This window comes from Desmodus rotundus, chromosome 1 (genome assembly GCF_022682495.2).
Source record: "Desmodus rotundus isolate HL8 chromosome 1, HLdesRot8A.1, whole genome shotgun sequence".
Taxonomy (NCBI): Eukaryota; Metazoa; Chordata; class Mammalia; order Chiroptera; family Phyllostomidae; genus Desmodus; species Desmodus rotundus.
In genome coordinates this window covers 89375802-89395292 of record NC_071387.1, presented here as the reverse complement: position 1 = coordinate 89395292, position 19491 = coordinate 89375802, and the positions used below count along the sequence as shown (strand labels likewise).

Below are 19491 nucleotides of genomic sequence, written 5' to 3'. Positions count from 1 at the left end.
AAAGGGTAGGAGATCCTTCTTTCTTTCTGCTGCATAATATTCCATTGTGTAAATGTACCAGTTTTTTGATCCACTCATTTGCTGATGGGCCCTTAGGTTGCTTCCAGCACTTGGCTATTATAAATAATGCTGCTATGAACATTGGGGTGCATAGGTTCTTTTGGATTGGTGTTTCAGGATTCTTAGGGTATAATCCCAGTAGTGGAATTGCCGGGTAAAAAGGCAGTTCCGTTTTTAGTTTTCTGAGGAAGTTCCATACTGTTTTCCACAGTGGCTGCCCCAGTCTGCATTCCCACCAACAATGTGCTAGGGTTCCCTTTTCTCCACAACCATGCCAGCCCTTGTTTGTTGATTTGTTTATGATGGTCATTCTGACCAGTGTGAAGTGGTATCTAATTGTGGTTTTAATTTGCATCTCTCTGATGACTAGTGATGCTGAGCATCCTTTCATATATCTCTGGGCCCGCTGTAGGTCCTGCTTGGAGAAGTGTCTGTTTTGGTGTTTTGCCCATTTTTTATTTGGGTTGTATGTCTTCCTGGAATGTAGTCGTGTGAATTCTTCATATATTTTAAGGATCAAACCCTTGTCGAGATATCATTTGCAAATGTACTTTCCCATACAGTTGGTTCCCTTTTCATTTTGCTGATGTTTTCTTTAGCCATGCAAAAGCTTTTTGTTTTTTAAAATTATTTTATTGTTGTTCAATTACAGTTGTCTGCATTTTCTCCCCACCCCTCTACCCCTCCCCAGCCAAATCCACCTCTGTCCCCTTCTTCCACCCTCCTCCTTGGTTTTGTCCATGTGTCCTTTATAGTAATTCCTGAAAAGCTTTTTGTTTTGATAAAGTCTCATTTCTTTAATCTTTCCTTTATGTCCCTTGTGGATAGATCTTCCAAACAAAATATCAACAAGGATATTGCAGAAGTGAACAATGCCTTAAATCTTTATATATATATATAAACTTTCGTCCCAAAGAAAAAAAAATACACATTCTTTTCAAATGCACTTGGAACATTTTCAAGATAGACCACATGGTAGGACACAAAATAAGCCTCAACAAATTCAAGAAATTTGAAATCACATCAGGCATTTTCTCGGACCACAAGGGCCCGAAACTAGAAACCAACCTGAAGGAAAAAACTCAAAAAATGCTCAAATTCATGGAGGTTGAATAGTGTGCCATTTAACAATGAATGGGTGAATAATAACATCAAGGAGGAAATCAAAAAGTTTCTGGAAATCGATGAAAATGAATGTACAACAGTCCAGAAACTATGGGACACCCCAAAGGTAGTTCTGAGAGGGAAGTTCATAGCAATACAGGCCTACAAAAAAAAGATAGAAATATTTCAAGTAAACAACCTAACCCTACATCTACAAAAACTGGAGGAACAACAACGAACAAAGCCCAGAGGGAGTAGAAGGAAATAACTAGATCAGAGCAGAATTAAATGACATAGAGACTAAAAGAACAATTCAAAGGTCAATAATCCAGGAGCTGGTTCTTTAAAAAGGTAAACAAAATCAACAAACCTTTAAGCAGACTCATGAAGAAAAAAGGAGAAAAGACCCACATAAATAAAATTAGAAATGAAGAAGGAAAAATTACAACTGATACCACAGAAATACAAAGGATTATAAGAAATTACTATGAAGAACTATATGCCAAGGAATTTAAAAACTTGGGTAAAATGGACAAATTTCTAGACAAATATAATCTTCCAAAACTGAATGAAGAAGAAGCAGAAAGCCTGAACAGACTTATAACAGTTGGTGATATTGAAAACTGTAATAAAAAGCTTCCCATGTACTAAAGCCCCAGACCAGTTTGTTTCACAGGAGAATTTTACAAAACATTTCAGGAAGAGCTAACCCCTATCCTTCACAGGCTATTCTAAAACATCCAAGAAGAGGAAAGATTCTTAAACTCTTCTTATGTTTGTGCTTTTTTTCTTTAGTTTAGTATCTTTTAGTTTAATGTCTGTTTTATATCTTTAGTCTTTCCATTTAGAAGAACATGATGTCTCTCTTACCTAAAATGAATGAAATGGAAATAAACCTCTAACAAAAGAGAGAAAAGGCAAGGGTCGTCAGTAGAGGAGCAAAAGGGAAGACAAAGTTGAACACTGATGGATGCCTGTTGACAAATGAAAGCAAGGGTAATCACCTACCTACTACTCTTGTGCACACAAGAGGGGTAACACAAGATCTGGGGACAGATTTCTCAGTGAAGTCCTGGAGAGGACCAGGGGTTTGAGGTGGCCTGTTATTTGGAGATCTTAAAAATATAGGAAAAACTTAAAGTGTCCAGAATAGTTGTGTCAGTCAGGTAGGGTGAAGAACCGAGGCAGCTTTAAGTGCAGAATCCTCTAGCCTTAGAACATATTGCAATGCAGAGAACCACAGAATGCTTTTTATTTTTTTAATTTATTATTATTTTAAAAGATTTTATTTATGGCTTTTTAGAGAGAGGGAAAAGGAGGGAGAAAGAGAGGGAAAGGAACACCAATGTGCAAGAGAAACACCAATTTGTTGCCTCTCTCACACCCCCAGCTGGAGACCTGGCTCACAACCCATGCATGTGCCCCAAACAGGAATCTAACCAGCAACCTTTCAGTTCTCAGGCCAGCACCCAAGCCACTGAACCACACCAGCCAGAGCCACAGAAGACCTTTTAAAAAGGCACCACCATGGAGTTGAGAAATCTTTGAAATGAAAAATACCAGTGCTTAAAAAAAACAATATCAAGATAAGGGCCGGAAGTAAAAATGGAGGTACTCTCTGAGAAATCATAAAAAAATAAAAGTAATGTGGGAAAAACAAGGGACTGAAATTACTAATGTAGGAGATTTCACACTTGAATAATAATAATTATAGAAGGAGAGAACAGGTCAAGTGGTCAGTACAGAAATGTAAGGAGGAAGCCATTAGACTTAGTTGTTTATAGGATTTGTTTAGCTAGTTGGATCTGAGCCCCAAGGAGACACGGTTGAGGTCAAACACTGCAGATTGGTTTCATCATTTTGCTTAGAGTTCTATTAATAGTATCATTAAAAATTGTATAATATGAGAGAAATAAATTTGGTTCCAATTTCAGATTATTCAGAATGGCTGATGGGACAGCACATTCATGAGGAAATTTGCCAGAAGCCAAGATGGTGTGGAAATGAGAGGTGGATATTTTTGGGAGACAATTCTTCAGAGGTCTCTTGCATCTCTGCATGACTTGCAAACAGACTAACTGCCTCATCATTTCAGACTATTTTTGCAATGATGATAGTAGAGGAAATGGCTTTTGAAGAGACAGTATATCCCTCTGGACCATAGGGAAGATTTACTTAATATTCAGTATAGTTACAATGTTTCTTTGTTCAGTATAGTCATAATGTTTTTGTTCCAGAGTAAAGCTTGGGTAGGTTTACTTACTGCTCATTCTAAAATTTGAGTTCCATAAACTCATGGTTCTTTCTTTATAATTCCTCCTCTATAACACAACCCACTGAATGTACAAGCATTACCTAGCTTTCCTTGTGTTGCCTTGTGAACATTAGGGTTTGGGTAATGGTCACAAATATGATCTTTGACTACTGCTGTTGTGTGAGTAATAAAGTCCTGTATCTTTGACTCAAAATGACAATGGCTTCTGCTAGTGTTCATGAAACTGTGGTCAGGTAATTTGATAACTTGCAAGTAGGGTAAACTCTCAGGCCCATCACAGATTAGTTCTTAATAACAGGTCATGTATCTTCATCTCAAAAGATTACTAATTTTTTTGGGGGGGAGGTTCAATTTGTTTACATACAGAGAAGGGGGAGAGAGAGAGAGGAAGAAAAGGGAGAGGAAGAGAGGAAGAGCAAGAAGAGGAAGAGACAGAGGAGGAAGAGAAAAAGGAGGAAGAGGAGGAGGAGGAAGAAGGATGAGGAGGAGGAGGAAGAAGGAAGAGGAGGATAAGGTGGAAGAAGAAAAAGAATCAAGAGAGGTACCTCGATGTACTTAGTTGCAGGCAGCAGTCTAGGAAAGACATAAAGGTCACTGGTTGGAACTGAATATCATAACAGCTTTATTTCTTGATCATTTTCCATTTTATCAACATTAGCAATGGCCAGGAAGACTTGTTCCAGTGTTATCGGACTGATAGAATAGTCTTCTAAATTGAAATGCACTTTAGCTTCCTCCAAAATACTAAACACCTTTAACAGAAAAAAAAATTATGGTGTTACCATTGCAATATCCTTAGAGGAACCTTTTCCTCACCCAATCATTCCCCAACTCCTACCAGGTTTATACTTATGGACAAAAAGGTATAGAAGGAGGAAATTAGAAAGTAGAAGGAAAAGATGGTTGAAAAACAGAGAAAAGGAGGCAGTTCTCCATCCTTATTCTCTTGATAGGTATGGAATAATAGAATTTAGAGTTTTAAGTCTTAATCAAATTATAGCAGCCATTGAAAAGTTAAAGATTTTTCTTCTCTGACAATGTCAGGTTTCCATTCCACATGCGTGAATCCCAAATGTTTCCTGTCAGTCCTCTATTAACACATAATGTTAAAATTGGTATGATTTTGATAATCACCTTTCCCCAGCAAATTTCCTTTCTGGGAATGTGGTAGTAAATAATTCCTTGATACTCCTGGCTTATGATGTTACCTATGAAAAATTTGATAGGTGATTAACAGAGTGCCCACATTTGATAGAGTTTTATAACATTCCCCAATAATTCCCATTCCAATTGTCTGCAACAATGGAAGAGAGAGTATATACAATTAATACAAAAGATGACAATCTCTAAACCCATCTGTGACTTTAAGTGTTTCAATAGATTTATATCCACATGAAGTATGGTCTTATTGCCTGTAGTTTGTAAAAATTTCAGAGGCTGGCATAATCTCTTTTAGGCATGGAAAAATGATAGCTCACAAGCTTACTTTGCCAAACACAACATAGATGAATCCAAATGTTCTATAGAACTGTGTCTAAACATTGCCCTGAAACTATGCTCATACAGTGTGGGTGTGGTTTCTTTTTCCAGTTGTGTGTGTGTGTGTGTTAGGGTCTTTATACTATTGTTATGACTAGACAAACTTCATTCTAAAGGAAAGCTAAAATTCTTGTATATAAAACATAAATGTGGAGGCTTTCACTGAAGCAATGAGCTATTACAGCATTTGAAAATATGGTAGTGATATTGTAGCCATTCCTAGTTGATAGGATGCATTTATATTTATTATCACACAATTGGAGATTACTGCAAGTGGAATTAATTGGGGTTAAAATACTTAAATAAGTTACATGTCAATAATAGTGATTTTTTGGTAATGCATCCCTATCTACTCTCTAGTAAACATTTAAAAAACTTTTAAAATTGTGAAATATGAGGGGGAACCCCCCCAAACCTGGAATTATCTTCTGGATGGTGGGCCTCTTGTAGTACAGGCTTCCTCCATCAGGTGAATATTCTAGGAACTCATCTGTATCAGTGTGCCAGCTGGTGTTGTTGTGAGAGGCTGTCATGATGGGTGATTTACAAGCATACCTGCCCACACCACGTTGAGTGTTCAGCCATTTTTGACCAAAAATGGCATGACCCCCATGCCCCACCCTCACTATTCATCCGATCTCACCCTTAGTGACCTTTTTATTTGTTTATCCAGATGAAAAAAGTCCTCAAAGTGAAACATTTTCCTTATGTGGAAGAAGTGAAACAAAAAACAGCAGAAGCACTAAAAGGCATCAAAATCAATGAGTTAAGAAACTGCTTTGAGCGAGAACCAAGATGGCGGCAAGGGTAGACACACTGCGCCTCCTCGCACAACCAAAACTGACTGAAAATCAAATGGCAAGGAAGTCCGACACCAAGGAGATAAAAAATAAACATCCAGACGGGTAGGAGGGGCAGAGACAGGCAGCGGGGGTGGAGAGGACTCGCATTGCCGTGGCAGGACTGAGACTGGTGGAGTGTGGGACCAATGGGACAGGCAGTCTGACCACTAGCAGACCCTGCAGCCCTACATTCATGCATAGATAAACCGAGAGGGCCGGACTCAGAGTGGCAGAGAACAGGGCAGGCAGAGCTGCGGGTAGCACCCCACGGCCCCACATTCACACATAGATAAGCCGGGATGAATGGCGGGGAGCGAAGTAGACCGTGTAACCCAGGGCTCCAGCTCGGCGAAATAAAGCCTCAAACCTCTGAGTGAAAACACCCGTGGGGGTTGGGGTGGCAGTGGGAGAAACTCCCAGCCTCACAGGAGAGGTTGTTGGAGAGACCCACAGGAGCCTAGAGTGTGCACAAGCTCACCCACTCGGGAACCAGCACCAGAGGGGCCCAATTTGATTGTGGGTAGCAGAGGGAGTGACTGAAATCTGGCAGAGAGTGGAGCAGGCCCCATTACTCCCTCTCGGCCCCTCCCCCATGTATAGCACCACAGCACAGCAACCAGCATTACCCCGCTCCACAGAACGCCAAAGGCTCCGCCCCTTTAAGTAACAGAAGCACCAAGACCAAAAAAAATGGCCCAAATGACAGAACACTTCAAAGCTCGAGAAATAATTCAACTAAGCAGCAAACAGATAGCTAACCTATCAGATGCACAGTTCAAAACACTGGTAATCAAGAAGCTCACAGAATTGGTTGAATTTGTTCGAAAACTAGATGAAAAAATGAAGGCTATGCTAAGAGAGACAAAGGAAAATGTACAGGGAACCAATAGTGATGCAAAGGAAACTGGGACTCAGATCAATGGTGTGGACCAGAAGGAAGAAAGAAACATCCAACCAGAAAAGAATGAAGAAACAAGAATTCCGAAAAATGAGGAGAGGCTTAGGAACCTCCAGGACATCTTTAAACATTCCAACATCTGAATTATAGGGTTGCCAGAAGGAGAAGAGGAAGAACAAAACATTGAAACTTACTTGAACAAATAATGAAGGAGAACTTCCATAATCTGGCAAAGGAAATAGACTTCCAGGATGTCCAGGAAGCTCAGAGAGTCCCAAAGAAGCTGGACCCAAGGAGGAACACACCAAGGCACATCATAATTACATCACTCAAGATTAAAGAGAAAGAGAGAGTCTTAGAAGCAGCAAGAGAAAAGAACACAGTTACCTACAAAGGACTTCCCATAAGACTGTCAGCTGATTTCTCAAAAGAGACCTTACAGGCAAGAAGGGGCTGGCAAGAAGTATTCCAAGTCATGAAAGGCAAGGACCTACATCCAAGATTGCTCTATCCAGCAAAGCTATCATTTAGAATGGAAGGGCAGATAAAGTGCTTCTCAAATAAGGTCAAGTTAAAGGAGTTCATCATCACCAAGCCCTCATTATATGAAATGTTAAAGGGATTTATCTAAGAAAAAGAAGATAAAAACTATGAACAGTAAGAACGACAGCAAACTCACAGTTATTAACAACCACACCTAAAACAAAAACAAAAGCAAACTAAGCAAACAACTAGAACAGGAACGGAACCACAGAAATGGAGATCACATGGAGGTTTATCAGCAGGGCAGTGGCAGGGGGAAAGGGGGGGAAAGGTACAGAGAATAAGTAGCATAAATGATAGGTGGAAAATAGACAGGGGGAGGGTAAGAATAGTGTAGGAAATGTAGAAGCCAAAGAACTTATAAGTATGAGCGATGGACATGAACTATAGGGGGAGAATGTGGGAGGGAGGGGGTGGCAGGTAGAGTGGAGTGAGGGTGGGGCAATGGGACAACTGTAATAGCATAATCAATAAATATATTAAAAAAAAGAAACTGCTTTGAGCAGTGGAACAAATATCTGGATAGGTGTATTGCATCAAATGGAGAGTACTTTGAAGGTGACTGAAGTTTAAACATGTAAGAATAATACACAATTTTTATTCTTATTTTTTAAAAGATATTATTTAATTTTAGAGAGAGGAGAAGGGAGGGAGAAACAGCAGGAAAAAAACACCGATGTGTGAGAGATACATCGTTGGGTTGCCTCTTACATGCCCCCAACTGGGGACCTTGCCTGCAACCCAGGCATGTGCCCTGACTGGGAATCAAACCAGTGACCCCTTGGTTTGCAGGCTGGTACTCAGTCCACTGAGCCACAACAGCCAGGGCTAAATACACAATTTTTATACATAAATTCAATTTTGGGGTCCCCTTTTATATATCAAAGATATAAAAAGTATATGGAACATAAATGTACAGCTGCTAAGCTGTACAATAAAGTTAACAAACATGTCACCAGCACCAGAATTCTAGACATCACTTATGTGCCACTACTAAGACTCACTTTCTTTCCCTTAAAGAAACTATCTTGTTTTTTATGGCAAGCATTTATTTGCTAGTCTTTATAGTTTTGTTACTGAAATATGAAACCCTAAATACTATAGTTGGTTTTGCTTTCTTTGTACTTTACATAAATGCAGTCATACAGTATGTATTATGTATTTTTATTTGTTCTTTCACTCATAGTTTAAGATTTATCCATGTGTTTGTGTACTGCTATACTTCATTCATTTTTATTACATACATGACTAACACAGTTGTCACAAGTCAGCCCTACCTATATTACCTGGGAATGTTGTTGCAATGAATTCTTTGAACTCCTTTAATTTATTTTCATTCTTATCAATCTTAATTTTTACTGTCAGAGTATATATATCACTAAACTTGTTCTTGAGGTGCTGAGGGCTGCCTAGGCACTTGAATCTCCCCTTCACCATGATGGCCAGCCTGGTACAGAGGGCCTCACATTCTTCCATGCTAGGGGGACAAAAAAGATATGGCTGAAGAGACTCCCTTTCAGAGGGAAAATTCAGTATTTCACAACAGAGCTAGGACTTTAAAGTAACATTTGCAGTAGAAAAGCTTGGTATTGTAGAGTATCTCAAATAAGACCATATTTGAGATGAGGAGATTTTAAAATTAAAAAGATAGATTCCTAAATCTATGATAGAAAGAGTTGCCTTCTTATCTTCTCTTCATTCTGGATTACAGAACTCAATTTAGGATTCTTGGCTTTAGCCAAAAATTAGTCTCTACCTTTTATGTAGCTCATATACTTAGATAAGTTCACTGACATATTTCTGGCTCCACTAATTCTTTCCTACACTCTTTTAAAACTATTCTATTTATCCACCTTTTAAAAAAGAGTATAGGAGGGAATTAGTGGAGCAAAAACTATGGTACATTTACGTGATGGAATACTACGTAGTAGAAAGAAGGAAGGAGCCCCTACCCTTTGTAACAGTATGGATGGAACTGGAGAACATTATGCTAAATGAAATAAGCCAGTGAAGGACAAATACCATATGATCTCACCTATAAGTGGAACCTAATCAACAAAACAAATAAGCAAACAAAAATATAACCAGAGACATTGAAATTAAGAACAAACTGACAGTAACCAGAGGGGAAGTCAGAGGAGATAATTGGGGGGAGAAGAGGGAAGGGTTTTTAGGAACAACTATAAAGGACACATGGAGAAAACCAAGGGGGGGGGTGAGATCAGGGGTGGGAGGTGGGGATGGCTGGAGTGGGGGGGATAGAGACAGTATACTTGAATAACAATAAAAAATAAAATAAAACAGTAAAAATTTTCTATTTGGTTATTTTTAGAAAGAGAAGAAGGGAGGGAGAAAAAGAGGGAGAAAAACATTGATGGGTTGCCCCTCAAATGCCCCTAACCAGGAATGTGGCCTACAACCCAGGTATGTGCCCTGACCAGGAATCAAACTGGTGACTCTTCAGTTTGCAGTATGACACCCAGCCCAATGAGCCACACTGGTCAGGGCCCTCCCAAACTCTTCTTGTTCTCAACCAAACCTCTCAATGGGTCATACCTGTGGGAAGTCATGATGATAGCTTTGCCACTTTTACTCATCCATGTCACCATGTCCCAGAGAAGGCGCCGGGCTACTGGGTCCATGCCAGTAGATGGCTCATCCAGGAAGACAACTGAGGGCTTTCCCATTAGGGCAATAGCAGTATTCAATTTACGTTTGTTTCCTCTACTTTATCATCATAAGAGAGGAGAGAAAGTGGAGGAGAAAGAAAAAAATAAGGGTACACAAGTCATTAATTCATAGGAAAGAATTAGTTCATATATACAGAATGCTGATTTGATATGGATTACAAAGCAGCAGGCCAAAATCCAGGTGTATATATCAACTCATTTTCATTAAAATGACATTTTTAAATAATTTATTTTAGTATCATTATTGGCATAATATTTTTGTTTTGGAGAAATAAAGAATTGTATGGAGATAGAAATGAAGGTGCTCTTTTTGAAATGCAAAGGCTCATGTCTACAAAATGTTAACATCATATAAGTGGGATCTGCCTTATTCTTGACATCTGAACCCTGATAGGACATGATGTTTTTTTTTTATTGTTGTTTTTTTTAATTTTTTTTATTGTTATTCAATTACAGTTGTGTGCCTTTTCTCCCCATCCCTCCACCCCACCCCAGCCAACCCCCCTCCCTCCCCCACCTCCACCCTCCCCCTTGATTTTGTCCATGTGTCCTTTATAGTAGTTCCTGTAATCCCCTGTCCTCACTGTCCCCTCGCCACTCCCCCCTGTCCATTGTTAGATTGTTCTTAACTTCAATGTCTCTGGTTATATTTTGTTTCCTTTTTTTTTCTTCTATTTATTATGTTCCAGTTAAAGGTGAGATCATATGGTATTTGTCCCTCACCATCTGGCTTATTTCACTTAACATAATGCTCTCCAGTTCCATCCATGCTGTTGCAAAGGGATAAGCTCCTTCTTTCTCTCTGCTGCGTAAAATTCCATTGTGTAAATGTACCATAGTTTTTGGATCCACTCGTTGCTTCCAGTATTTGGCTAATGTAAATTGTGCTGCTATGAACATTGGGGTGCACAGGTTCTTTTGGATTGGTGTTTCAGGGTTCTCAAGATGGATAAAAGACTTAAATATAAGTTGTAACACCATAAAAGGACATGATGTTATTTCAGTTATTGCCTCTGTGTGACAGAGGGATCAGGTTAACAGTAGAAACACAGGTAAATGGATTAATAATTGCAACAACATAGTATCTTACCTATATGTGTAGAGAAACTTATCAGCATCAGTTTCCAGGTGCATTGAATGCAAAAATGTTTCTACATACTTGTAGATGTTTGGCTCAGGGACCCCCTGCAGCCTGGCATACATGATCAGCAATTCCCGACCCGTCATGTGGTTCAGCACAGGGTCAGACTGAGGACAATAGCCAATTCTTGACCTAACCTGAATCAAGATGGTACTAATAAGCAACAGACCCAAGTCAACTGTTCCAATGAGCATACAGTTTATACAGATGAAATAGAAAACCATCTTAAGAAGCTTCGACACCCATAGAGCTCGCAACAAGGATTATTTATTTTCTAGTCTAAAGAATATTTACAGCTGAACTCACTGTAGTAAAATGTAATACTAATATTCATAACTGGAATTTTTAACAAATATCTATTATATACTACTATGTACCCAATGTAGATTTTTTGTTAGAGGAAGTTGCCTATTCAAACCAGAGAGGATGGGGGAGAGGGATAATAGGGGATAATAGGGGAAGGGTCATCAAGGAACATGTATAATGGACACATGGACAAAGCCAAAGGGGGGTAGGTTAGAGAGTGGGAGGCAGGGATGGGTGGGGCAGGGGGCATGGTTGGGTGAAAATGGGGACAACTGTACTTGAACAACAATAAACAAATAAATATTATTAGGAAAAGCTATTCTATTAAATCAATTAAGATAATGTATAGAATTTCACTTCCAGCATTGGCCAAGTAACTTATATCAGGCTAAGCCTCCGACAGATGACAATTATATATATAATACATATACATATATCTATATATATATATATAAAGAATACAAAAATAAACAAGTTGGACTACATCAAACTAAAAAGCTTCTGCACAGGAAAGGAAGTCATCAATAAAATGAAAGGCAACTTACTAAATGGGAGAAAGTATTTTCAAATCATATATCTGATAAGGGGTTAATATTTAAAATCTATAAAGAAACCATATAGCTCAATAATAAAAAGCCCCCAAACAATCTGATTAAAAAATGGGCAGAGGATCTGAATAGATATTTTTTTAACTTGAGTTTATTGGAGTGACATTAAAATTACATAGGTTTCTGACCTGGCTGGTGTAGCTCAGTGGGTTGAGCTCAGGCCTGTGAACCAAAGGGTCATTGGCTCGATTCCCAGTCAGGGCACATGCCTGGGTTGGGGACCAGGTCCTCAGTAGGGGGTATGAGAGAGGCAACCACACATTGGTGTTTCCCTCTTTTTCCTTCTGTTCCCCTCTCTCTAAAAATAAAATAAAATCTTAAAAAATCTATATAGGTTTCAGGTGTACAATTCTATAATACATCATATGTATATTGTATTGTGTGTTCACCACCTCAAGTCATCTCCTTTCATCACCATTTATCTTCCCCTTACTTTCTTCTACCTCCCCATCCCTCCCCTCTGGCAATCACCATATGGTTGTCTGTGTCCATAAGTCTTTTGTTTCCATTGCTTAATTCCTTCACCTTTCTGACCCAGCCTCCAATGCCCTCCCCTCTGACAGTTGTTAGTCTGTTCTCTACATCCGTAAGTCTGTCTCCACTTTGTTCATTAGATTTCATATATGAGTGAGATCATATGGTAATTGTCTTTCTATGACTGGTTTATCTCACTTAACACAATAATCTCTAGGTCCATCTGGGCTATCTCAAAATTAATATTTCTTCTTTTTTTATGGCTGAGCAGTCCATTGTGTAAATGTACCACAGCTTAAATTTTTTCATAGTTTATTTTTATTGTATTTTTCTATTACATTTATGCCCCTTACACCCTCTTTCACCTCCACCCACCTCTGCCCCCCACTATCACCACACTATTGACCATGCCTGTGAGTTATTTTTCTTTTTGCTCAATCTCTCCACCCCCCAACCTTCCCAGCCTGCTCTCTGTCTATGAGTCTGTCTCTGTTTTGCTTGTAAGTTCAGTTTGTTCATTAGATTCCACATATGAGTAAAGTCATATGGTATTTGTCTTTTTCTGACTGGCTTATTTCACTTAGCATAGTTCTCCAGGTCCAAGCATGCTGTCGCAAAAATTAAAATTTTCTTTTTTAGGCTGAGTAGTTTTCCATTGTGTAAATGTATTATAGCTGTTAAATCCATTCATCTATTGATGGACATTTGAGCTGCTTACAAATCTTGGCCACTGTAAATAATGCTTCAATGAACACAGGGGTGCATATATTCTTTCAAATTAGTGTTTTGGTTTTCTTCACATAAATTCCCAGAAGTGAAATCACTGGGTCATAAGGTAGTTCCACTTTTAATTTTTTCAGGTAACTCCATACTGCTTAACACAGTGGCCTCACTAATCTGCATTCCCACCAATAGTGCAAAAGAGTTTCCCCTTCTTCAAATCTTCACCAGAACTTGTTGCTTGTTGATTTATTGATGATAGCCATTCTGGTAGGTATGAGGTGATATCTCACTGTGCCTTTAATTTGCATTTATTTGATGTTATTGATGTTGAGCATCTCATTTATTCATTGTTATTCAAGTACATTTATCTCCATTTTCCTGCCACCACTTCCCCCTACACCCACCCCCACATCCCCCCCTCAATCCTTTCCCCCTTTGGCTTTGTCCATGGGTCCTCTATATATGTTCCTTGACTACCCTGTCCTTTTCCCCCCTGTTACTCCCTTTCCTCCTTCCCTCTGGTTGCTGTCACAGTTTGTTTTTTATTTCAGTGTCTCTGGTTATATTTTGCTTGTTTGTTTGTTTTGTTGATTAAGTTCCATTTATAGGTGAGATCATATGCTATTTGTCTTTCATTGCCAGGCTTACTTCACTTAGCATAATGCTCTCCCGTTCTATCCATGCTGTTGCAAAAGGTAGGGACTACACAACTTTCTTTCTGCTGTATAGTATTTCTTTGTGTAAATGTACCAGTTTTTTGATCCACTCATTTGCTGATGGGCACTTAGGTTGCTTCCAGCACTTGCTATTGTAAATTGTGCTGCTATGAACATTGGAGTGCAGAGGTTCTTTTGGATTGGTGTTTCAGGATTCTTAGGGTAAAATCCCAGCAGTGGAATTGCTGGGTCAAAACTCAGTTCCATTTTTAGTTTTCTGAGGAAATTCCATAGTGTTTTCCACAGTGGCTGCACCAGTCTGCAATGCCACCAACAGTGCACTACAGTTCCCTTTTCTCCACATCCTCACCAGTACTTTCTGTTTGTTGATTTGTTTATGATGGCCATTCTGACTGGTGTGAAGTGGTATCTCATTGTGGTTTTATTTTTTATTGATTATACTATTACAGTTGTCCCATTTTCCCCACTTTATTCCCTTCCACTCTGCACCCCCCTCCCACCCACATGCCCCCATCCCTTAGTTCATGTCCATGGGTCATACATATACATTCTTTGGCTTCTACATTTCCTACACTATTATTAACCTCCTCCTGTTTATTTCGTACCTATTATTTATGCTTTTTATTCCCTGTATCCTTCCCCCTATTCCCCCCACTCCACCTCCCCACTGATAACCATCCTTGTGATCTCCATTTCTCTGATTCTGTTCCTGTTGTAGTTGTTCGTTTAGTTTGTTTCTGGGTTTTTTTTTTTAGGTTTGGTTGTTGATAGTTGTGAATTTGTTGTTATTTAACTGTGCACAGTTTTTTAAATCTTCTTTTCCTTAGATAAGTCCCTTTAACGTTTCATATAATAAGGGTTTGGTGGTGATGAATTGTAAGGAACTGGTATGCATGGCAATGGTGAATGTAGCTCAGACATGGTTTGGAAAACTGACAGGCGTGAGGCAGCACAAAGGAGCCAGGCCCAGATTGGCTTTCCCGTGGGGAACTAGGCCTGCCTTGTATCTAGGCTGCTTTGAGGTTTGCTTTTGCTACAACTCCCTTACCCTGAGTTAAGGCAGCAAATGTTTAATGCATATCTTTGAAGAAACTTCCTAAAGTCTGTGCTAAACCTCCCAAGGACCAAGTGTAACCAGTTCAACCACTTTTCCCCTTGCATTTGCAACATCTTATTCTTTGTTATCTGCAAGAAGTAATCACCTAAAGTAAACCTGAGCATAATAAATGAGAACCTTCCTTGATGTAAGGCTCCCAGAAAAGCAATAAAAGCCTGTCCAGGTAAGGGTTGGGGTGCTGTCTCACTCAGAGAGTGGCCATGCCATCCCTTTTCTCCACAGGACTTCTGCAGTCTGTGTGAATTTCTTCATCGAATCTACAACACCACGGACACTGCTGGTCGGAGTCCACATCAATGAACTCCTTTAACTTGACCTTATCTGGGAAGCACTTTATCTGCCCTTCCATTCTAAATGATAGCTTTTCTGGATAGAATAATCTTGGATGTATGTCCTTGCCTTTCATGACTTCAAATACTTCTTTCCAGCCCCTTCTTGCCTGCAAGGTTTCTTTTGGGAAATCAACTGATAGTCTTACGGGAACTCCTTTGTAGGTAACCATCTCCTTTTCCCTTGCTGCTTTTAAGATTCTATCTTTATTTTTAATCATGGGTAATGTAACTATGATGTGCCTTGGTATGTGCTTCCTTTGGTCCAACTCCTTTGGGATTCTCTGAACATCCTGGACTTCCTGGAAGTCTATTTCCTTTGCCAGATTGGGGAAGTTCTCCATTATTTTTTCAAAAATGTTTTCAATTTCTTGCTCTTCTTCTTCTCCTTCTGGCACCCCTATGATTCAAATGTTGGAACATTTAAAGTTGTCCTCACCAGTCTGCATTCCCACCAACAGTGCACTAGGGTTCCCCTTTTTTCCGCATCCTCTCCAACATTTGTTTGTTGATTTGTTTATGTTGGCCACTCTCACTGGTGTGAGATGGTACCTCATTGTGGTTTTAATTTGCATCTCTCTGATGGCTAGTGATGCTGAGCATCTTTTCATATGTCTCTGGGCCCTCTGTGCCCATCAGCAAATGAGTGGATCAAAAAATTATGGTACATTTACACAATGGAATTCTACGCAGCAGAGAGAAAGAAGGAGCTTATACCCTTTGCAATGGCATGGATGGAACTGGAGAGCATTATGCTAAGTGAAATAAGCCAGGTGGTGAGAGATAAATACCATATGATCTCACCTGTAACTGGGATATAATCAACAAAAGAAAAAAAGCAAACAAAATATAACCAGAGACACTGAAATTAAGAACATTGTAACAATAGCCACGGGGAAGTGGGGAGGGGATAGTGGGCAGAGGGGTCTATAGGAGCTACTATAAAGGACACAAGGACAAAATCAAGGGGGAGGGTGAAGGTGGGGGAGGGAAGTGGGACTGGCTGGGGTGGGGTGGAGGGAACGGGAGAAAATGCAGACAATTGTAACTGAATAAAAATAAATTAATTAATTTTAAAAAAGTTGTCCTGTATGTTTCTAAGCCTATCCTTATTTTTAAAAAATTCTTCTTTCTTCATTCTGTTCTGGTTGAATGTTTCTTTCTTCCTTCTTGTGCAAACCATTGATTTGAGTCCTGGTTTCCTTCCCTTCACTGTTGGTACCCTGTGCATTTTCCTTTAATTCACTTTCCATAGCCTTCACTTTTTCCTCTATTTTCCTACTATACTCACCATTTCTGTAAGCATCCTGCTTACTAGTGTTTTGAACTGTGCATCTGATAGGTTGGCCATCTCTTCATCACTTTATTGTATTTTTTCTGGAGATTTCATCTGTTTTTTCATTTGGGCTAAATTTTTTTTGTCTCAGTACACCTGTTACGTACTAAGGGGCGGAGCCTTAGGTATTTGCCATGGTGAGGTAACCCACCCTCACTAGGTTGTGGTGCTGTATGTGGGGGAGGAGTCTGAGAGGTAACAATGCAGCTTGCTCAGCTCTCCGCCGGCTTTCAGTCACTTCCTCTGATACCCACAAGCAAATTGGGCTCTTCTGGTACTGATACCAGGGTGAGTAGTTTTGTGTACATTTTAGGACCCTGTGGTTCTCTCCAAAAAACTCTTCTGTGAGTCTAGGAATTTCTCCTGCTACCTCAACCCCCACAGGATTTTTCAGTCAGAGGTTTTGAGGCATTATTCCCTGCTCTAGTTGTGCAGTCTGTCTTGTTCCCTAGTTGGTCCTCCCAGTTTATCTCCTCGGAAATGTGTTACTGCCTGCTCCACCAGCCGCCGCTTCTCCTGGTCCTCCAGCCACTGCCACCTTGCCAGTCCCTGTCCTCCAGCCACTACCTTGGTATGAGTCTTCTCCAGCCCAGCTCCCTGGATCTGCCCCTCCTATAGGTCTGGATGAATGTTTTTTTCTTTTACTCCTTGGTTGTTGGGCTTCCATATGGTTCAATTTTCTGGCAGTTCTGGTTATTTTTTGTTTTTAAATTTGTTGTTGTCCTTCTTTTGGTTGTGTGAGGTGGCAAAGTGTGTCTACCTATGCCTCCATCTTAGCCTGAAGTCTGTTTTTTTGTTTGTTTGTTTGTTTCCCTTGCCTGAAAAGATATATCAGAAAGAATATTGATATGAGGAATGTCCTAGATTTTGCTGCTTGTGTTATATTCCAGGATTTTAATATTTTTGAGTCTAACATTTATGTCTTTAATCCATTTTGAATTTATTCTTGTTTGTGGTGTAATAGGATAGTATAGGTTCATTTTTCTGCATGTATCTGTTCAATTTTTTCCAACATCATTTATTAAATAAACTATCTTTAGCCTATTGTATATGCTTGCTTCCTCTGTCAAATATTTATTAACTGTAAAGGCATGAGTTTATTTCTGGGCTCTGTATTCTGTTCCATTGATCTATGTGTCTGTTTTTATGCCAGTACCATGCTGTTCTGATTACTATGGCCTCATAGGAAAGTTTCTTATTAGGTGGCACGATTCCTACAACTTTGTTCATCTTTCTCAAGATTGCTGTTGTTATTTGGGGGCTTTCATGATTCAACATAAATTTTTGAAATATTTGTTCTATTTCTGTGAAACACATCATTGGTATCTTGATAGGAATTGTGTTGAATCTGGATTGCTTTAGGAAGTGTGGACATTTTACTAATGTTAATTTTTTCTATCCCTGAACCCAGTACATACTTACACTTATTTGTATCTTTTATTTCTTTCTTCAGTATCTTATAATTTTCTGAGTACATGTCTTTTACATTTTGGTTAAGTTTATTCCTAGGTATTTTTTCTATTTGAAGTAATTGTGAATAGGACTGTTTCCTTAATTTCTCTTTCTGATAGTTCATTAGTGGTGTATAAAAATGCCACCAATCTTTGAATATTATTTTATATCCTGTTACTTTACTGAATTCATTTATCAGTTATAGTATTTCCTGGTGGAATCTTTACGATTCTCTATGTACAGTATAGTGTCATGTGCAAATAATGACAGCGTTACTTCTTCCTTTTCAATTTGGATGCCTTTGATTTCTTTTTCTGGTTTTATTGCTGTGGCTAGGACTTCCAGTACTATGATGAATAAGAGAGGTGAAAGCAAAAACTGTTGTTTTGTTCTTGGACATAAGAGGAATATCTGCAGTTCTTGCTCATTGAGTATGATGCTGGCAGTGGGTTTGTCATATATGGCCTATATGATGTTTAGGTATGTTCCTTCTATTCCCACTTTGCTGTGAGTTTTTATTATAAATATGTGCTGGATTTTATGAAATGCTTTTTCTGCATCCATTGATATGATCATGTGCTTTTCCCCTTCATTTTGTTTATGTGGTGTTTCATATTTATTAATTTGGGAATATTGTACCAACCTTTCATACCTGGAGTAAGTCCTACTTACTATTGGTGTATGATGTTTTTAATGTATTGCTATATTTGGTTTTCTAATACTTTGTTGAGGGTTTTAGCATCTATGTTCATCAGGGGTATTGGCATATAATTTTCTTTTTTTGTACAGTCTTTATCTCATTTTGGAATGAGGATAATGCTGGCATTGTAAAATGAATGTAAGAGTATTCCCTCCTCTTGAATTTCTGGAATGGTTTTAGAAGGATAGGTGTTGTTCTCAAAAATGTTTGGGAAAATTCAAGGAGTTTTTTGATTACTGCTCCAATTTCATAGATGTAATCTGTGTATTCAGACTCTCATTCTTCCTGATTTAGTTTTGGAAAGTTGTATGTTTCTAGGAATTTATCTATTTTTTCCAGGTGGTCTAATTTGTTGGCATATAGTTCATAATATTTTCTTACAATCTTTTGTATGTCTCTGGTGTCAGTTGTTACTTCTATTTTGTATATGATTTTATTTTTTGGGGTCCTACCTCTGTTTTTGTGTGACAAGTGTAGTTAAAGATTTGTCAGTCTTGTTTGTTTTTCAAAGAATCAGCTCTTGAATTCATTGATCTTTTGCATTTTTTAGTCTCTATTTCATTTATTTCTGCTCTGATCTTTATTATTTCCTTCTTTCTACTTATTTTGGGCTTTTTTTGTTTGTTTGTGTGTTTTCAAGTTCCTGTTAGTGTAAAGGTAGATTGTTTATTTGAGCT

The 19491-nt window shown here is 38.8% G+C and overlaps 1 protein-coding gene across 1 annotated transcript in view; it reads right to left on the bottom strand.

Moving 5' to 3' along the window:
* Positions 1 to 4050: 4050 nt before the first annotated feature.
* LOC112304812 (phospholipid-transporting ATPase ABCA3-like) overlaps positions 4051 to 19491 on the bottom strand; it is a 328364-nt gene continuing 312923 nt past the window's right edge. The window contains exons 28-32 of the mRNA XM_053925911.1: positions 11042 to 11229; positions 9818 to 9988; positions 8548 to 8738; positions 4574 to 4647; positions 4051 to 4191 (exon numbers count right to left, since the gene is read on the bottom strand). Coding sequence (XP_053781886.1) covers positions 4051 to 4191; positions 4574 to 4647; positions 8548 to 8738; positions 9818 to 9988; positions 11042 to 11229 — 765 coding nt within the window. The remainder of the gene's footprint in view (positions 4192 to 4573; positions 4648 to 8547; positions 8739 to 9817; positions 9989 to 11041; positions 11230 to 19491) is intronic.